At 43.6% G+C, this 21,201-nt stretch overlaps 1 protein-coding gene across 13 annotated transcripts in view; it reads left to right on the top strand.

The window, feature by feature from the left end:
• Positions 1-21,201, top strand: part of HDAC9 (histone deacetylase 9) — a 1,077,926-nt gene that overhangs the window by 700,961 nt on the left and 355,764 nt on the right. For 8 of the 13 annotated variants that reach the window (XR_004538111.1, XM_033930931.1, XM_033930937.1 and 5 more), the window contains 2 exons: positions 2,788-2,938; positions 13,828-13,954. Coding sequence is in view for 12 of the 13 variants with exons in the window: in XM_033930931.1 (XP_033786822.1) it covers positions 2,788-2,938; positions 13,828-13,954 (278 nt within the window). In the remaining variant the exon portion in view is untranslated. The remainder of the gene's footprint in view (positions 1-2,787; positions 2,939-13,827; positions 13,955-21,201) is intronic. The other 5 variants (XM_033930934.1, XM_033930943.1, XM_033930933.1 and 2 more) reach the window with 3 other exon arrangements.

Genomic DNA, 21,201 nt, shown 5'->3' with positions numbered 1-21,201 from the left:
TGCACCTAGGTGATCTAAGCGCTTAACTTAATTGATTAATAGGCTTAAGCGGTTCTGAGTGGTGTAGTGGTTAGAGCAATAACCTCAGCACCCTGAGGTTGTGGGTTCAAACCCCACGCTGCTCCTTGTGAATCTGGGCAAGCCACTCAATCCTCCATTGCCCCAGGTACGTTAGATAGATTGTGAGCCCACGAGGACAGAGATAATGCTTTGAGTACCTGCTTGTAAACCACTTAGATAATTTGGTAAGCGGTATATAAATACATAATATAAACAAGCATCCTAATTGATGTTAATTGGACTTTATTGAAAGTTAGGTGCCTAACTCAAAACACGATTCTGTTGAAATTAGGCGCCTATTCCCAAGTGCGGACTTAAAAGTGGGCATGGTTAGGGTATGGATTGTAGCCTAACTTAGGTGTAAGATTCAGGCCAAGAAAACCCTGGCATAAATATGGTGTGCCTAAAAGTTAGGATACCTAGCGATGCCTAAGGCTGCTTGGGTGGCACTAAGTGCGATTCTGTACAGTGCCCCTAAACATTTATAGAATAGTCAGCACCAATTTTTTTAGAGAACATATTTAGAATTGGACATGCGAAAACCTGCTGCCAAATGCTTGCTCCCAGCTGATGATAGTCAGGCACGCAAATGCAGGTATTCTATAAAATTACACCTATTCCTGATCCATCCATGCCTCTCCCATGTCCATGCCCCCTTTGAGTTGTGCACTATGAAATTAGGTGTGCATGTTATAGACCAGGAGATAGGGTGGACCTACTGTATAAATAAGTCCTAACCACTGCCAATTACAAGCTTGTTAACACAGATTATTGATTACTAGCACTGAATTGGCTGATTACACACAGATCTGGGATCCATGCCTAAATCTGAGTGCTCAGCTTTGGGCGACCTATACTGAAAGCCATGTAGAAGGTCCCTGGTTCAATGTCCTATGTTAAACTTTCCTCACCTATAATTTAGTGTTCATGTTCATAATAACAAAAGATAAGCCCAGCCGAGTCAGTCCTGCATCTTTCTTTGGCAGTGACTAGTATGAGTCACAAATACCTGGTAGATCCCAGGTTGGGAATCAATTCTCATGAATTAAAAGCCAAAATAATGGAATGTTCTAATCCACTATGTTCCCATTGACCTGGAAACACACATCTTTTGAGAGGTACTGTATTCCTGAACTCACTACTTCTACTGTGCAACATCTCTACAACTCCAGAATCCTCAAGTTTGCTTTTCTTCCAGCTTTAATTACAAAGTCTTAAGGTGCTAGCTGTTCTTATACTAGAGAATTTTCCGTTTGGAAAATTCGGACCCCCTAGACCCGCCCCCCAGGCCCACCCATCCCTGCCCCCCAATCCCACCCTAGCCCCACCCCAGCCCTGCACCCTTCTGCCCGCTCATGTTGGGCAGTAGCGCATTCACGCCTGCGCAGATATGACACGATGATGTCATCCACCCATGCATGTGCATGTGATGTCATCGCATGGCATCCGTGCATGCACAGATGCGTTCCTGCCCGACAGTGATTTGTTCCAAGCTTTTCCAAAATCCAGACAAACTGTCGGGTTTTGAAAAGCTTGTCCCCATCCCCACAGGCTCTCGCCCCCTCCTCAAGGGCTCTATCTCCATCCCTGCATCGTCCCCGCAAACTCCGTCCTCATGTGCACAAGCCTTGAACACTTATGATTTTATATTTATAATTAAAGTAGGAAAAGGAACAATATTTTGTAAACTGTTTAAATCACAAACAGAGCCTTCCATTTTGATCTGGTTTTGGTACAACCTTTCCAAAGATTCAGTCGCCTGTGTTTTTACATCATCTGGGAAGGTAATTGGATTGTTTTTCAAATGTGGATGTAGAAGAGAACCTAAACTGTGTAGTGGATAAACAGGACAATAAAAGTTTTTTTTAAATGTTGGAAATGCTCCTTGATGCCAGCAACAATGTATGAATCTGATGCTGTAACAGTAGGATGCTTGAGCAGTTGGGCACATAATTAGGGTGATCAGAAGTCTGGATTTTCCCAGACAGCTTTTCAAAACCCGACAGTTTGTCCGGGTTTTGAAAAGCTTGGAACAAATCACTGTCGGGCAGGAACGCATCTGTGCATGCACAGATGCCATGCGATGACATCACGCACACATGCATGTGTGCATGATGTCATCGTGTCATATCTGCGCATGCGTGAATGCGCTACTGCCCGACAAGAGCAAGCAGCGGGTTGCAGGTCTGCGATTGGGGGCATAACGGGGCAGGGATGGGTGGGAGTGGGGCCTGGAGGGCGGGTCTAGGGTCCAGATTTTCCAAACGGAAAATCTGGTAACCCTACACATGATGGAAGGAAGTTGCAGATGGCAGGACTCTGATCTGCAGATGACTCTTGTTGCCACATCAAAGTCAGACAAGATACATGTTTTTAAAATCCAAAAGCAGCTTCTGCGTTTTTTTTAAATCATTGAATTCAGTTGCCAATTGTCTAAGATGTTTTACATGTTTATACTAATCTCAAGTTTAGAGAATGACATGGGGACAAAGTTTGTCCCTGTCCCTATGCAGGCTCTGCCCCCACCCCGCCATTAACCATGGGTGCCTGTTCCCCATGTCATTCTCTAGTACTAACCTTTCTCTTTCACCAGACTGTACAAAATTAACATACCAGGAAGAACCTTAAGTAAAAAAAAAAAACAAGTCCACTCATTGAAGTTTAGAACAGTGCCGTAGTAAGTCTCAAGCACTGATTTTGGCTTGTGTATTTCTCCTTTCCTGCAAGTTACAACAGGAACTTCTAGCCATTAAACAGCAGCAAGAACTGTTGGAGAAGGAGCATAAGATGGAGCAGCAAAGGCAGGAACAGGAAATTGAGAGGCATCGCCGGGAACAGCAACTTCCCCATCACCGAGCCAAAGACAGAGGCAAAGAAAGTAAGAGGGACCACATCTTTTCCACTCCATATCCCAAAGAGAATGAAGGAAATCGTATTCAGTAGCAGTCTTTAATTCATTGATGCTGTTTTCATACGTATTTCTAATCTAATAAAAAAAATGTTCAATCACTTTAGACCAGCAGTCTCAAACTCAAACCCTTTGCAGGACCACATTTTGGATTTGTAGGTATGTGGAGGGCCGCAAAAAAAATAGTTAATATCTTATTAAAGAAATGACAACTTTGCACGAGGTTAAACTCATTATAGTTTATAAATCTTTCCTTAATTGCTTCTGATAATTTCAGCTATAAGCTACAGGTACAGCTTACAGCTGAAAGCAGTGCAACATGCAGAAAGATGCAGGAAAGCACTTGCGTGAGGTTACAGCAGTGAGGCGGGCAACATTCCAGAACAATGGTAACATACCGAGGGCCTTAAAATAGTACCTGGCGGGCCGCATGTGGCTCCCAGGCCACAAGTTTGAGACCACTACTTTAGACTCACTCTGGTTGATATTCAGCCAGTGGCAATTAGCGTTGTCAGCTACCAGCTATATTCCTGAATATTCAAGGCTGGGACATGTCTTGGCACTGGCTTTGAATATCCAGTTGTATGTTGCCAGCTAAAACATATGCGGTTAAGTGCAATATTCAACCCTTAACTACATAAGATGAACCACATAAAGATAGAACTTCTTTATATGTGGTCCAATTTATGGGGTTATCATATGCAGTTAAAGGCTGAATATTGCCACTACCACATAAGTGTTGACTTTGCCACTGGAATGCCCACAAGGTAGCGAATTTTGGTCTAGCCGCTAACTGCGGATATTCAGTGACACTAACTGGTTGAATTCCACTGAAAATTTGTAATTAGCCAAGGACAAGCATTTTAAAAGGCCAAGAGCCTCTCCAGGCCATTTAAATCACTTTGAATATTGGGTGGACAGCTGCTTGTGATAACACTAGCAGGCAGTCAGGGAGTAAGTTCCATATTAATCCTGATGAACTAATAACACCCCTAGGAGTAGAATCATTCCTGGTATATTTATTCCAGGCAAGGTTTATGCTGTTTGATGTGCACATGAATGGACTTTTGAAACACAACCAGAAACAAATTAATTTCATAGTGTGAAAAAGACTAGATAGCTTTATCCATAACTGAATTGTAGAGCAATTAATTCAGAAGTAGAAAAGCTAGGGGGGAATAATTCTATAACAGGATGCTTCTATTTCGATACCCCAATACAGTATGAGAAATACCTAATCTATAACCTATAATCTATAATTTATAATGGCATCCCGCCTAATAACAAAAGATAAACCCAGCAGAATCAGATCAGGCCCAGCATCTTGTCTCTGAGGGTGGCCAGTTTGGCCAGCATAAATAAGTGTACCTAAGAGTGATTTGCAATGTGCATAACATAGTATTTTAAAAGTTGTGCCTATAAATTGGAGACACTCCAATGCTCTGCCCACATTATAGTGTTTACAGGCTATCTTACTCTGGAATTTGTTGAAATCAATTAGCTTAGCAGGGCTTAAAAAAGGTTTGAATAATTTCCTAAAAGAGAAGTCCTTAGACCATTATTGAGATGGCTTGGGGAAATCCACTGCTTATTTCTAGGATAAGCAGCACAAAATCTGTTTTGGTACTTGGGATCTAACTAGGTGCTTGGGATCTGGGTTGGCCACTGTTGGAAACAAGATACTGGGCTTGATGGACCTTTGGTCTGTCCCAGTATGGCAATTCTTATGTTAATAGTTTATTGTTATTGAAAGCTTCTATTCTGCTATTAATGACTGGGGAGTCAATTCAGAGTGGTTTACATGAGCTTCTGTCAGGGCGGTGCAATACATAAGCTTCTATTAAGATGTTACAATACAGAGTTCATGTAATGAGCTTCCGTAATGGTGTTACAATACTTGAACACTTACATGCGTAAATGCCGCATTTCTGTGCATAACTACATGTGCCCAGTTATAGAACTGCCTTTCACAGGTCTCGGTTATTTAGTTGTCCCTCCTCTGGGTCTGTTCGCCAGTGAATCAACCCCATAGAAATCTTTTCAGCACACAAATGTCACTTGCATAGTCTGAACTCCCAGCAGGTCTTCACTGTACTAATGTGGCCACATTTTAAAATGTAGTATTTGGCCGAGTGGATGCTTCTTAAGATGAGCATTTGTTTTAACTGTCTGGCGATTTGCATGGTTTTTGTTTGCTGCTGTGTTGTGCATTGTAAACACTATCCTAGCACCCTGCTGGAATGTGCACGAGATAAACTGGCAGTGGCTTTTTGAAAGTTTACACAGGGCACCATCGCTTGGCTCTGAAGGAGAAAGATGAGTCATCATTAGTTTACCATTATCGTTAGGTTCTGATTCTGAGGCATGGGCTCATTTTCAAAGCACTTAGTCACTCAAAGAACCATATGTTTCTATGCTACTTTATATATCTAAGTGCTTTGAAAATGAGCCCAAAAATCATTCAAGTCTACTTCAAGGTAAATTTCATGCACTGGGACAATAATACTTTGGGGGGTGGATGAAAATACACTCTGTCAGAGAGGCCACATAAGCCCCTTAAGAGAAGTTTTGAAAGCTAGTTACTGTGTGCTGAGTAAGCATTCTTTTTTTATTATTATTATTTAAAAAATTCAATATGTTACAAAAGAAACATTTAGAATAATGAGGGTAAAAATGATCAGAAAAATTTAATCTAAACACATTAAGGGGCTCATTTTCAAAGCACTTAGTCACTCAAAGAACCATAGGTTTCTATGCTACTTTATATATCTAAGTGCTTTGAAAATGAGCCCCAAAATCATTCAAGTCTACTTCAAGGGAGACCAAAAAGAGAAACAACAACAACAAAAAAACCCCAATTGGCATTTAATAAAAATTTGGCACATAGTTAAAAATTTAGTAGGCATCATCATGACTATGGGCTCCTTTTACAAAAGTGTGCTAGCGTTTTTAGCGCATGCCCGGATTAACGTGTGCTATAGCACGCGTTACCCGAAAAACTACCACCTAGTTGCCGGAACATCCCAGTGCTGATAATCAAAACCCTTTTCATGGACGTCTAGGGAGATGTTTCTCCTACTGTGCGTCCAGAGTTCCAGGGAGTGCGCTGGGAGGCTTGTGATGGGTAGGCTTTGGATATGCTTAACTTGGACATTTTGTGGTGATAATCGAACCTTTTCCAAGATGTCCTGGATGGAGTTTAGAAGTTCAGAGCTAAACCTGTTTTACAAGCATCTAAGTGCCACAAAGGTACACAAACTGACCAGATGACACTCCCCCTCTGCTTACTAACCCTCTCCCATCCCCTAATGAACTGCAGCACTTGGAATGGGAAAGCCTAGTAGTGCATCACACAGGTGTCTTAAGTAGTGAATCAAAGAGAGGAGGACCCAAGTTCCTAAGCCACCTTAACCACTACATTTATGGTGGAAAGTATGAGCCTATTAAAACCCACCAAAACCCTGCTCTACTACCATATAGATGCAACCTGTAGCCATGAGAGCTATTGTAGTGTTAGACAAGTGGGTCTAGTATGTTTTAGGAGCGTTTTGGAGGGCTCAGCATAAATTATAAGAGGCATATGGTGAGATGTACAGTACTTCTAGCACTCTTTAGGCGAAGTTCACAGAAGTGCCACTGCTTTGTTGGCATGTCTGTGTGGCCAGTCTATTACAATGCTGACCCCTCCACATCCAAATAGTTGGACATTTTCACCTTGGATGTTTCTGTGGTCAAAAATGGGGTATAAAGTTAGGTATCCTAAGGGTTGGACGTCCTGTTGGCCTAGATATCCCGATTTAAATTTGGGGGGGGGGGGGGGGACATTTAGCAGATCGGTTTTCGAAAATAGACATTTCTGTGCTTCCAACTTTGGACATTTAGTGGGAAATGTCCAAATCTGACTTAAACATCCTTTTCAAAAATGGCCCTACACTTCCATTAACCCTTTATAGAAACCAACCTACTTCCAAATTAATTTCCCAGTAAATCTCGAAACTTTAGATTTCACTAGTAGAATACTTTCTAAATGCATAGGATATAAAAAAGCTATATCTTCAGATGTTACCAGGCACTTGCAGGGAAATTTTAGGAAAAAGGTGGCACCCATAGCCAAGATCAGCACAAAAAGAATATAACCCTATGGACACAACAGTTGCCAGTACGTCCAATATGCAAAGCAATCTATAATTGGCTAGACTAGATAAATCCTCAGGGGGACTGTTTAGCCTTGAAGAAATAGAAAAGTAAGCCTATTAAAAATGTTAGCGGACCTCGGTATGAGCTCTTGGTATATAAATGGGGGTTGTTTTTGAAGCTCAGGCAGCAACTCATGGGTGACCAGCACCAGACAAAATTCTAAATAGGCACTGCCTCATACATCATCTGGTCCAGAATGTGCAAACCACGCAAGTATGTAAAGTGCTAGAAAAATCAAGGTTAAACAGTCACACCTGAGAAATTTAGCTTTAAGACTATATAAACTCCCAAGAATCTACCTTGTGAATATAATAAAGTACAAAATATGATAAAGTACAAAGTGCTATAGATAAAGAGTGCATTTATTATCAATTTTTCTAGTTTGGATTATCTATAGCACTTTGCACTTTACCATATTTTGCACTTTATTATATTCACAAGGTAGATTATTGGGAGTTTATATAGTCTTAAAGCTAAATTTCATATAGTCTTAAAGCTAAATTTCTCAGGTGTGACTGTTTAACCTTGATTTTTCTAGCACTTTACTTACTTACGTGGTTTGCACATTCTGGACCATATGATGTATGAGGCAGTGCTTATTTAGACTTTTGTCTGGTGCTGGTCACCCATGAGTTGCTGCCTGAGCTTCGAAAAAAACAAAACAAAACATGTTTATATACCAAGAGCTAATACTGAGGTCCGCTAACATTTTTAATAGGCTTACTTTTCTATTTCTTCAAGGCTAAACGGTCCTCCTGAGGATTTATCCAGTCTAGCCAATTATAGATTGTTTTACTCATAGCCAAGACCATAGGTCATAGCTGCAGGAAGACTTCTGCCTCAATTGTGCTGGGCTGGAGACATTTGAAAAAAGAGATTTTCTGATCACAAAACACTACCGCATGGATTCTCTAACCAGTGCCAAAGTCAGTGGCCGCATTAAAAGTGGCCGCCATTCGCATATCAATCATGCAACAGTACCTGTTAGAGAATCGCACTTTAAAAATGTAAATAGTTCAGGGCTTTCCAAAAGCTGATCTTGGCAGGGGAATCCCCAATCAGCTGAGCTGGCAGGACTCCCCAAAGCCACGGCAGCTTTGCACTGGGACTAAGGCCCTAATTACTTAGGGCCTTAGGCCCCTCCCAGTGCATCCCAACATGCACTGGAAGCTGGAAAGGCCACCATTTTGAATCGACAGCCCCATCAACAGGAAGGAGTAGGCATCCCTCCTGCCTATGTTTCATCTAGACAAGGTGAGGGGTAGTGGAGGGATGGGGGAATGTCAGAGGTGTGTGTAGGGTGGCAGGAGGGAGGATGGGGATATCATAGGTGTGGAAGGGTGTAGGGGTCTATGTGGAGTATCGGGCTTGGTGGGAGGAGGTTCTGTATGGAGAAGGGATGAGGGGATCAGTGGGTAGGAGGGAGAAAGAGAGGAAATGGGGATCTCCCTGCCGGTTCAGCTGATTGCAGCAGGGGAATCCCCAATCAGCTGAGTCCTTCCAAATCAGCTGATTCCCCTACCACGATCATCTGATGGCAAGTGTGAACTATTTTGGGAATCCCCTAGCAAAAATAGGTGCTGGAAATGTAGACCAGGGTTTTACGAACCTACATTTCCAGTACCTATCTTTGCATAAATCATATCTATGTAGGCGCTTTAGGCTGCCTAACTCCACTTCCGATGTTGGCCACGCCTACTTTGGCATTCAGCAACCCTAAAGCGCCTACGTAGGCTTGATTCTGGTGCCATTTATTTAGGGTCCAGTAGGCACTTTATTTTTACTGTTTTTCACAGTTTTACATGACATTTCTCAATTAACTTAGGTGATGGTAGGAAGCCTACTGGCACCTAAGTTTCAGTACCATTTGTAGAATATCTCCCTACATCTTTCTTTGAGAAATAAGCTCTTAGAACTAACATCTTTTTTTTTCCTTATGTTTGAAATGAGATCTACAAATTTGATCTCTTTATTATGGTATCTTGGGAGGATGCAAGAAATCTAGAAATATCTAGGCTATCTGGAGAATTAACAGTTTCAAAGGTGCCTTCTTACTTAATCTTTTTGATGCCTCTAGGTAAATAATTCACATTCTCAATTAATAAAGTTTCAGAGGATGAATCAAGTGAATCTTTTACATACAGTACATTTTAAACAACTCCATACGGGATAAGTAATGTGTATCTGGAAAATTAAAAAACTGAGGAAGCATTCTAAGGCAGCAATGCCGAGCTAGATTTTGTAGAATATAAAGTTACCTGGCTCTTGACTCTGCTGTTTCTTCTTTTGAATTCTACCCCTTTGCCTAATTTCTCTTCTTTTTAGACTAAAGGATTGTGTTGCTTACATTCGTACAATCGATTAGAAGTATATCCAGGAGCCTTCACTGTTTGTTTTGATATGTCATATACCTACTCTAGAGAAATATATCGCACTTCTCAGAAATAATCCTATATTACGCCCTAGCATGCTCGACAGTGAAAGCTACCAATAAATCACAGTCTTGGAGAAGCACCATTTCTTTTGACTTTATTAGCAGTTACATCACATTTACTTGTGTCTCTTAGTCTCGGGCTTTAGGCTTTATTAGCAGTTACATCACATTTACCTGGATCTCTGAATCTCGGGCCTAAGCACCTTTCTTTTACTCAATTTCATTGAGGTTTACAAGTTCTAGTGCTTCAGAAATGAACATTTAGCCTTTTCTGGTTTTGCAAACTAAATAACTTGACTGATAAACAGAATGCCTGCAATCTTTCAAAACAAAAAAGAGAAAAAGGAACAAAGTCACTATTAATATCATTATGATTACCGTATTTTCACGCATATAACGCGCGCGTTATACGCGTTTTTACCTACCGCGCATAACCCTCGCGCGTTATATGCGTGAGCGCGGTATACAAAAGTTTTAAAACATAGTTCCCACCCCCGCCCGACGCCCGATTCACCCCCCCAGCAGGACCGCTCGCACCCCCATCCCGAACGACCGCTCGCACGCGCTCCCACCCGCACCCGCATCCACGATCGGAGCAAGAGGGAGCCCAAGCCCTCTTGCCCGGCCGACTCCCCGACGTCCGATACATCCCCCCCCCCCGGCAGGACCACTCGCACCCCCACCCCGAAGGACCGCCGACTTCCCGACAATATCGGGCCAGAAGGGAGCCCAAACCCTCCTGGCCACGGCGACCCCCTAACCCCACCCCGCACTACATTACGGGCAGGAGGGATCCCAGGCCCTCCTGCCCTCGACGCAAACCCCCCTCCCTCCAACGATCGCCCCCCCCAAGAACCTCCGACCGCCCCCCCCAGCCGACCCGCGACCCCCCTGGCGACCCCCACGACCCCCCACCCCCCTTCCCCGTACCTTTGGTAGTTGGGCCAGAAGGGAGCCCAAACCCTCCTGGCCACGGCGACCCCCTAACCCCACCCCGCACTACATTACGGGCAGGAGGGATCCCAGGCCCTCCTGCCCTCGACGCAAACCCCCTTCCCCCCCAACGACCACCCCCCCCAAGAACCTCCGACCGCCCCCCAGCCGACCCGCGATCCCCCTGGCGACCCCACGACCCCCCCACCCCCCTTCCCCGTACCTTTGGTAGTTGGCCGGACAGACGGGAGCCAAACCCGCCTGTCCGGCAGGCAGCCAACGAAGGAATGAGGCCGGATTGGCCCATCCATCCTAAAGCTCCGCCTACTGGTGGGACCTAAGGCGCGTGGGCCAATCAGAATAGGCCCTGGAGCCTTAGGTCCCACCTGGGGGCGCGGCCTGAGGCACATGGGCCCAACCCGACCATGTGCCTCAGGCCGCGCCCCCAGGTGGGACCTAAGGCTCCAGGGCCTATTCTGATTGGCCCACGCGCCTTAGGCCCCACCAGTAGGCGGAGCTTTAGGATGGATGGGCCAATCCGGTCTCATTCCTTCGTTGGCTGCCTGCCGGACAGGCGGGTTTGGCTCCCGTCTGTCCGGCCAACTACCAAAGGTACGGGGAAGGGGGGTGGGGGGGTCGTGGGGGTCGCCAGGGGGGTCACGGGTCGGCTGGGGGGGCGGTCGGAGGTTCTTGGGGGGGGGGCGGTCGTTGGGGGGGAGGGGGGTTTGCGTCGAGGGCAGGAGGGCCTGGGATCCCTCCTGCCCGTAATGTAGTGCGGGGTGGGGTTAGGGGGTCGCCGTGGCCAGGAGGGTTTGGGCTCCCTTCTGGCCCAACTACCAAAGGTAAGGGGAAGAGGGGTGGGGGGGTCGTGGGGGTCGTCAGGGGGATCGCGGGTCGGCTGGGGGGCGGTCGGAGGTTCTTGGGGGGGGGCGGTCGTTGGGGGGGGGGGGGTTTGCGTCGAGGGCAGGAGGGCCTGGGATCCCTCCTGCCCGTAATGTAGTGCGGGGTGGGGTTAGGGGGTCGCCGTGGCCAGGAGGATTTGGGCTCCCTCCTGGCCCGATATTGTTGGGGAGTCGGCGGTCCTTCGGGGGGAGGGATGTATCGGACGGGGGGGGGGGCATCAGGCTTTCAGGATGGGGACAGACCTTCAAGGGGGGACAGTGCACGGAAGTCAGGGGGGGTGAACGGAGAGTCGGGACAGCGCACGGAAAGTCAGGGCAGTGCACGGAAGTCAGGAGGGGTGAACGGAGAGTCGGGACAGTGCACGGAAAGTCAGGGCAGTGCACGGAAGTCAGGGGGGGGTGAACGGAGAGTCGGGACAGCGCACGGAGAGGCGGGGCAGTGCACGGAAGTCAGGGGGGGTGAACGGAGAGTCGGGCAGCATGCGCGGTATAATCGTGAGCGCGTTAAACCAAAGTTTTTGTGCTTATCATCGTGATTTCTGCGCGCTATACACGTGTGCGCGTTTTATACGGGTGCGTGTTATTTGCGTGAAAATACGGTATTATTATTACCAAATTGCAATTGGGTAGACTATGGCAGCAGGAATGACTTTCTCAAGCCCATAGAGAGAATCAGTAATGAAATGGAGTATTGAACCCCTCACTCTTAGTTTAGTGCTGTAAACAATATTTTAATGTCCAACCTCCACTGTTTCACTTATTTATTCCACTGTAAATGAGGCTGCCTGATAAGCTTTAAAGCTGAATAGTCTAGTTCATATTGTTGAATGGAGAAACTAAAGTAACAATATTCCTTGAGTGTAATATCCACTAGAGGGAGACAAATACAAATAATTCTCTTTTAAAAGATTAGTCTTAAGTAGAATTTAGTGGCCATACCAAATTTAAAATAAACAGAGAAGAAAAACCTTTATGTGAATTGAATGGATTTTAAGCACATGTAGCCATAGAAAGTACTCAAGGTGTCATTAGTCTGAGAATGTATGCTTATGAGAAAATAGAAGATTGAGGGGAAAACATTCTGTTTTTTTATACATAGTATAATGTCAAGTACAAAAGGGGAGCTCTAAATCTATTCATACTATAGCTTGCTAGAAAACTGCAGATTGATGTGGACAGTCTACAGCAGGGATGTCAAAATCCCTCCTCGAGGGACACAATCCAGTCGGGTTTTCAGGATTTCCCCAATGAATATGCATGAGATCTATTTGCATGCACTGTTTTCATTGTATGCTAATAGATCTCATGCATATTCATTGGGTAAATCCTGAAAACCCGACTAGATTGCGGCCCTCAAGGAGGGACTTTGATACCCCTGGTCTACAGGTAGTCATGAGTACCACATTAAATGTCACCCCTATTTCCACTTGCCCACAATGCAATGCTTACAGATTTACCCAGAAATCTTCAGCTGTATAGTGGCCTGAGTATAAAAATTTGGCTGTATAGTTTCCAAGTTTGGGGTTTCTTTCTAAATTAATTTATAAAGAAAATTACAGTATTAACCACTTAACCAGTAGCACAAATTGTAAAAGCATTTTGTCCCTGAATTCTGTAATTCTGCCTACAGTTAGGTGCCAATATCAGCACTGAATCTATTAAACTTAGGTGGCCATTATAGATTCACGCTTAGATGGTGCTCATCATCGTAACATGCATCCCCAATTTATGCAAGCATTTTCTATACCTAAAATTAGGCGCTGATATCAGAGCCCAATGCACCTGATTCACAAAGAGGCGCCTAACTCAAAATCATGACCATGATTTGCCCCGCCCCCCCCCCCCCACCTCATCTACTTGTAGTGTAGGCATTTTGGGCTAGGTGCCTACTTTTTATATAATCGAGTTTTTTGACCCTAACTTTTAATTAAATCTAATTAAGGCTGATTGTGAGGTGTTAAGTGCCAGTATCAGCACTGATTAAGCCTATCCTAACTTTAGACGGACTTTATAGAATCAAGTCTTTTATGCTGTAGAAACTGTCATTTTGACAAACATTTCAAATGCTGGTATACTCTGAGGATAAATGAGAGCTGCATAAATCAGAGTGTAGGAATTCGTATATATAATTTCTGGGAAAGACTGCTTTTTCTTTTTTTGTCTGGATGTTTGGCAGTGTCTGGGGCCTACTAAGTCAGGGGCTCTGATAGGGAAAGACAAGACTCAGAACAGCATTGGGTTTCAAAGCAGATTATATTTATTGTAAGTTTTATTTCTGAAATATAACAAAATGACCTGATATTTCTCAAATACATTCAACATTTGCCTTCTTGCACTGAATTTCTAGAATGATCTGAGAAGAGAGAAATATTGTCATCCAATGTCTATTGCAGGAGCTGTGGCCAGCACAGAGGTAAAACAGAAACTTCAAGAGTTCCTTCTGAGTAAATCCGCAACAAAAGAGTCTCCTGCCAATGGAAAGAACCATTCCATGAATCGCCACCCCAAGCTCTGGTACACGTATGTTTAACCTTTTTTTCTCTCTCAGCTGTTGGGAAATCCCTCATGCAATTGTAAAGGCCCATTCCACCTCCACTTAAAGGGCAAGGTAAAATAAATAGAATATTGGAGTAAGCATGAAAGAAAGGAGCTTTAGTTGGAATTATAGTTTCACACATGTGCTGATCATGTGAACGTCAGTTCCTGATTATGTGGTTAAGTCAGTCACATCATCTCAAGTCATATTTATTTATTTCTATTAATTTAGCACGTTTGATATCCTGCTTCCCTAAACGGTATGAGGCAGCTCTCAAAAATTCAAAAAGGAATAGAATACGTAATATAAAATAAAATATACAAATAAATAGTAAAAAAAGGTAAATATAATAATATATGTATGTGTATGAAAAGTTTCATATTCTATTTCAAATAAAGGTTCCTGCAAGTAACATTATGTTCTCTGAAGGCTGTCAAACCACCTGGATTTTAGAAGTTTCTGAAATTTAAAACAACAACATCATATCTCATAAGTCCTCCCCACCCCCCTTTACAAAACCGAGATAGTGGCTGTCGCTGTGGAAACTACCCTGAAGCCCATAAGAATTTACAGGACTTCGGGGCTTTTGTCGCGTGGCAGCTGCTAGCGTGACTTTGTAAAAGAGGGGAAAGTCTCTTATTCCATAGATTGGATCCCCAAATTCTAAATGCTGGTTTCCTATTACACACCAATCTTGCCTTATGGCGACCTGGAACAGTTAGCACTGCTAATTGTGAGGAGCATTGGCAATGTGAGCATGTACAACAATGCAACAAACAAACAAATACATAATATGGTCAGAAGAAACTTAGGGGGTAGATACTAACATGCATTAAGGGAATAACAGATGATGTTTTGCCTCTTAAAGCACGTCAAATGGCAATATTGTGTGTTATATTACCTCAATACATTAAGTTACAATGGGGGGCATAATAATAAATTCCATGAATTGCAAAGCATACAAATGCATATAAAGCATGGGAGTATTGGGCTGCTAACATGTGGCCTGATGTTTTTGGGTGCCATCTTAGAGGGTCCAGAGCTGTATCTTTTACCACTCCTCCCCCCACCCCCCATATGCAGCTTGACCCCTAGTGGTAGTACCATGAGATTACCACTAGGGACTGGGGGGGAGGGGGGTGCCATTTTGAATCTAGAGAAGGAAAATGTAGGAGCAACTGAGGATTGCTTCTGCCCTGCTCCACTGGAATTGCTTCAGGCTGGGGGAGGGGGGGAGGGCCCTACATAGGGTGAGAGACCTTGGAAGGGGATCTTTAGGAAAGTAGTGGGCCTTGGTTTATTTGGAAAGATGCTACTGAAGCATACACTAGGTAGGGGTCTATTTGGAGGGATCAGGAAAAGGGAACCACTATATACAGAGCTCTGGCCCATTTAAGATGGTGTCCCTGAGTATTAGGCCATTTGTTAGCATTTACCTCTCAGGCTTTGCACTTTCTGCACCTTATCTTTTGCAGTTTAGGTACTGTGAGTGCATAAGCATAGGGTTACCAGATTTCCTCAGCCCCCATCCCCACCCCGCTCTGCCCTCAGCCCTGCCCCCACACAAAACTCATGTCTCTTTCCCCGAATTCAGGGCTACGTCTGGAGGACCGCCGCACATGCGCGGACATCAACACGATGACATCACGCAGAGGCCCTCCAGACACGGACCCAAGCTCAGGGCCTTCCAAAACCCGTACAAACTGCTGGGTTTTCAAAATCCCTTCGGGCACCCGGACAGTCCTCTAAAAACAGGACATGTCTGAGTTTTCCTGGACATCTGGTAACCCTACATAAAAATAACTACATCCTAGTAAATGGGCCCCAAAGTCATGGTGCCAAAGAAAAAAATAAAGATTTTCGTAGGGTGATTAAGCATGCAAGCAGTTGGATGGTTGATGCTTGGCACTGGGCTGGCAGTACTGGTAAATCCTATATAATAAAACCCTAAGCGTGCATGCACACTTAGGGTTTCGTGTTCCCTGCCGCCGTGTTTTCTGATCCGTGGTCGGATTCTATTTTAGAACGCGGTGGCAGGGAACACTCTGGCCACTCCCCTCCTCCTGCCCTCACTCACCAACCGCTGGAGAAGCGCAGGCAAGCTCTCTCCCTGCATGCGTCCTGGCTGCCCCGATTGTCCGTGGCTGTATTCGGTGGCGGGGGAAGCGGCTCTCAGTCCTTCCTGCCAGGCGTTGCCAGAGGAGCATCTCTAATCTTCCCGGGGGGAGGGGGGGTTGACGCTGTGCCTTAGAGCCCGGGCACAAGCTGGCCATGGCTCTCGGTGCAGTTCCGAAGGCGGGTCGCTGAACGCAAGAAAGCGCCGCGTGGCTGGAAGCCTTCGTCAGCCCGCTGAACGCAGGTACGGTGTGCGGCCCCCTTTGCTTCTCACCTCGCTGTGAGGAGGGGGGAAGCCGCGGGCCTTTCAGTGCTCTGGGTTTGGAGCTGGGGCTGAAAATTTGGGGACATGTGAGGGAAGGAGGCTTTACTAGCACCTGTTAATGTAACGGGCTTAAACACTAGTATTCTATAAATTTCCCTTGTAATGGCTGCTGAATGAGATAAAATCAAAGGCAATAGAACACCTTTAAGACTTCAGGGGAGAGGGGCGAACAAATCAATCAACCTCTGTTCCTGCTGCCCCAAGTTCCTTGGTTGCCTGTGCCATGTGGTGCAAAAAGCTGGTTGTGCCATACCCCTGGTTGCCCACACCATTCCATGCAAAAGTAAGAGGCCAGTAATGAAGACATGTTAAGTGAACAAGCATGCAGTTTCCTACATAAAAATGAATCTTAATTATTGCCTACCTCTTTCAGTTCAAGTGGAAAGTATTAGAACAACTCTATAAGTTGGTGTCCCAATCTAGGTGCTGCAGTACTTCCCATTTAGCACCAATTCCATAATGGCATCTTGATGCCAAGATCCCATTAGAAAATATTAGCATAATTTGTACCCATGTTTAGGCACACCCTGTGTTATGCCATGTCAATGGCAAGCATAAGTTGGTACACCTGGAAACACCAAGTTGCAAGCAATTATAAACTATGAGTACAGCATAACTGGGAGACAAGACTACCTATGCTCTGCCCACACATATATACCACTCGCAGACGCTATCATGGCATTTTGTGTGTCTAAGTGCTTTGAAAATGAACCTCCAAGGCACTTAGGTGTGTCTAGTGCACATAAGTGCCAGACTCTCAATGAATGGCACCTGTAACATGTGTAAATGGTGTGTGCCTCTAGGCAAACAGTACCAAGAAAAAACAGAAGGATTCTTGCCTTAAGATATGCAAGAGCAGAACAGAAAAGGCAAGTGAGATGTCAAAAACACCTGGTGATTTATTGAAATCTGAATAATCACAAATAAACCTCTTCCTCTACGAAACTGCGATAGCAGTTTCTAGCGCGGGCCATTCAGTGTGGGACGCTGTGCTAGAAACTGCTATCACAGTTTCATAGAAGAGGGGGAAAATCTCTATGGATATCCCAACAATCCTAAACTGAAGAATAGTTAGCCCTATGGTCCTTTTGAGTGGCGTCCAGTTGGAACAACGTCCTGACTAGGAACCCAGTTTCGGCATATAGAAAATGCTTTCTTCAGGGGCCACTTAAATAAACAAAGTAGGCAAAATGAAGCCATCAATAATTTACATACTGAAATAAATACATTAATATAGGGCCAATAGAACAGAAAATATACAATAAAATAGAAGCAATAAAACATCATAAATATAAAAGCAAACATGTGAACCAAAAATATAAAACTCAATGATTAAAATTTATAATACATATTAAAACAGATAAAACAAGGCAGTCCATTATGAACTTGTGAGATAATAGTTGAAATAAAATAATAGATAAACCAAGCCGAAGGGACAAATTAAATAGGGAGATAAAACTAGATTTGAACCTCTTTTACTAAGGTGTGGTATGCGTTTTAACACGCATTTAGCATGCACTAAATCAATGTGTGCGCTAACTGCTAATGTATCCATAGGATAACATGTATGTGTTAGTGTTTAGCGCGCTCTAATATTTACCGTGCGCTAAAAAGCATAGCGCACCTTAGTAAAAGAGGGGGTTAGTGTTAAATAAAAAGACCTTCCGAATCAGTGTGAACAATCTTAGACTAGGCCATAGACAATAACACAAAAGCGGAAAGCAGGTGGAGCATAACATAGGAGATCCATGAGACTGATAGACCCAGTGGAAACAGTATGAGTGCGGAAGAAAAGGTGCAGACTAATATGGAGGAAATGTGTGCGAGTATGGTAAGCAGTGAAGCACTAAAAATAAAGTGTACCTGATAGATAAGCAAAAGAAAAAAAAATAAAAAATGCCGTGTGAGACTGTAAGAAGGAGAGCTACAGTAATAATTTGTAAACTGGCATTCAACAAAAAGCTCTCTGAAGTATGCCATATGGATACTTACTATCTGCATACGTGATTCAACATATGAAACCTATAAGACAGGTACATCGCGAGAACAATAACTGAATACATTACCACTAGAAAAATAATTAAACAGAGATGAGTGTACCATGTTGGTGTCTGGTAGAAGGGCCGTGTGTGAGCTGGGGAGACTAAAGAAGAAGGGGCCTTATACACAAATGAAAGTAAACGTGCAGCTGGTGACATAGGCAGTCATTAGCTTGCTGGCGAGATGATATAGGAACAACTCGGAGTGTGCCCTGCCTGAAAAGATAATGAAATATTAGAAGTGCTCGGAACTCCGTGCATTGGGGCAAAGGAAAAATGAAAAGGGCGTCACAGAGTAAGTCCAGCAATTATGTGGCAGATAAAAACGAAGACATATGCCAGCCGTAAGGAATTAAAAATCAATTGAACTGAGTAGAAAAAACAGAAAGAGCATGAGTGCTACTAAGAATATGCCTGCTAGCAAATGCGACTTATGAATGTATGGAGGCTTTGCATATAAATATAATAAACGCCTAAAATTAATATAGGGAAAATCTTATAATTCAATAAATGAAAATGTCTAACAGATAATAACCGTGTATATCAATTTGCAAACAAATAGTTTAAAACAACAATTTGACAGGAGGCTAATAGAGAAAAACGCCAAAGAAAGTTGTAGTTCTTATGTCACCCTTACACAAATATACCAAGTGGTATAAACAGTGAAAAAAAACAGCTATGTATTTCAAAATAAAACAGAAATAATTGGAGCAGAACTTTCTAGAAAAGAGTCAACAATGTGATATTGTATGAAATATAACACAAATAAATGAGGGAATGTCCATAATAAATTTCAAAAGGATATCAAAGGAAAACACTGTAGTCTATTTCGATATTCAGGACAGAGTTGAAGGGCATAAAGATCATGGATAACCTTTTGTTCCACCTGTAATAGAGTTTTATCAATATCACCACCTCTCAGATTCTGTCTGATGATTTTATATATATTTTATTTTATACAAACAAAACAAAAAAAGGCTCATAGAGAAAATAAGACAATATTCGATGATAGCCCAGTTACTGGTTCAACAACCATGATCTGTTCTGGCTGCTGACCTTGGGCACTTGAGAAATTAGGTCTTCGTCTCTACTATTGAGCAGGTTTTACTCCTTAGTTTCACTGTTGGCCCAGTATATGAGTTTGAGTAGGGTTACTAATTTTCATTGAGAGTGTTGATGATTTTATATACCAGAAATCTCAAATCGGCAATCCCATGGTTTTTGGCTCTCCAATGCAAAACAAGTGGTGCTGATTCAATTTGTATTTGATGTTACTCTTGTGGTCTATGATACGATTTTTGACCATTCTCTTAGGACTCCTTTTACTAAGCTGTAGTAGCGTTTTTAGCACGCGCTGCAGATTAGCGCGTGCTGCCCCCCCCCCCGTGCTAATGGTGGCGTTAGCCTCTAGCACTCGCGGCAATGCAGCGTGCGCTAAGCACGCGCTAAAATCACTACCGCAGCTTAGTAAAAGGAGCCCTTAGTTTTTCCCACATAAATTAACTCGCAAAGGCACTGTATAATGTAAATCACACAACTGGTGTTGCAATCTGAATGATGGGATAGAACATATTTTCTTTGGGTACTTGGATGTATGAATTTCTCAGTTTCAATGCTTAACGGGAATACTGAACATTTACCACATTTTCTATGTCCAATGATGACTCCTAAACTTGGACTAAAAAAAAAAAAATTACAACAGATCTGCAGTAGAGAAGTGGTGAATCAAAGACAACGAAAAGTACTGCAAACAGATGTACAAGATACAGGCAAAGTTTATTTTAAATAAACAAACAGATTGTTGCGTACAAATAGACCACTTTATACAAAATATGGGACCCAACACGTTTCGAACAACACATCTTCAGGGGTCCCATAAAATGGTGGTAAAGGACAAGCAACAAATATGCCTGATCTGTATGTTGTGTACCATAGAGATGATATTGTACTGCTGGAAAAATTAGATCGGTGACCCCTAAACTTGTACTTGTGTATAAATCTGGAAGCCTGGATGATGATATTCTTTCCTTCAAATTCTTGTCTCTTGAGTAAGCCACTACCAATTTCTTATTTTTGAAACATTCATATCTTTCTAATATCTGCCAATGTTTTCTGATAATCTTATTTATATCCTTGGATTGATGAGTGTAGTGTAATGTGCAGACCGGTGACGGGATAATCACATGCCAGACGCCAGCGCCCCAACAATTCGGCGCAAGACAGAAGCGCGCGGGGGAAAAAATAATTTTTAAAGAGCTCTGACTGGGGGTTTGGGGTGACAACCCCCCCTTTATTGGTTAGTGTTTGTGCTGCCGTTGCGGGGTGAAACCCCCCACATTATAGAGAAAAGGGAACTTTTCTCAAAAAAAATCAGAAAAAGTTCCGTTTTCGCTATAATGGAGGATTCCAACCCCCGAACCCTCCCCCTCCAACAGCAGCGCGAACACTAACCAATAAAGTTGGGGGGTTGCCACCCCAAACCCTCCGTAGGAGCTCTTTAAAAATTACTTTTTCCCCCGCGCGTTTCTGTCTTGCGCCGAATTGTCGGCGCTGGATTATCAGCGCGCTGACATCTTGCGCTTCACTGTCTATGAACCGTGCAGACCACATCAGGAGTAGATGTAATAAAGCAGTGGTTCTTAACCTTGTTGGAGGTACTGAACCCCACCAGTTTCATATGCGTGTTCACCGAACCCTTCTTTATTCCCTTAGTTTTGCCGGAGCTAGACTAGAATTACTCAACTTGGCATTG

The sequence above is a fragment of the Geotrypetes seraphini genome, chromosome 2, assembly GCF_902459505.1.
Source record: "Geotrypetes seraphini chromosome 2, aGeoSer1.1, whole genome shotgun sequence".
NCBI lineage: Eukaryota > Metazoa > Chordata > Amphibia > Gymnophiona > Dermophiidae > Geotrypetes > Geotrypetes seraphini.
Note: the sequence above shows the minus strand (reverse complement) of the source record. Positions and strands in the feature narration are given on the sequence as shown.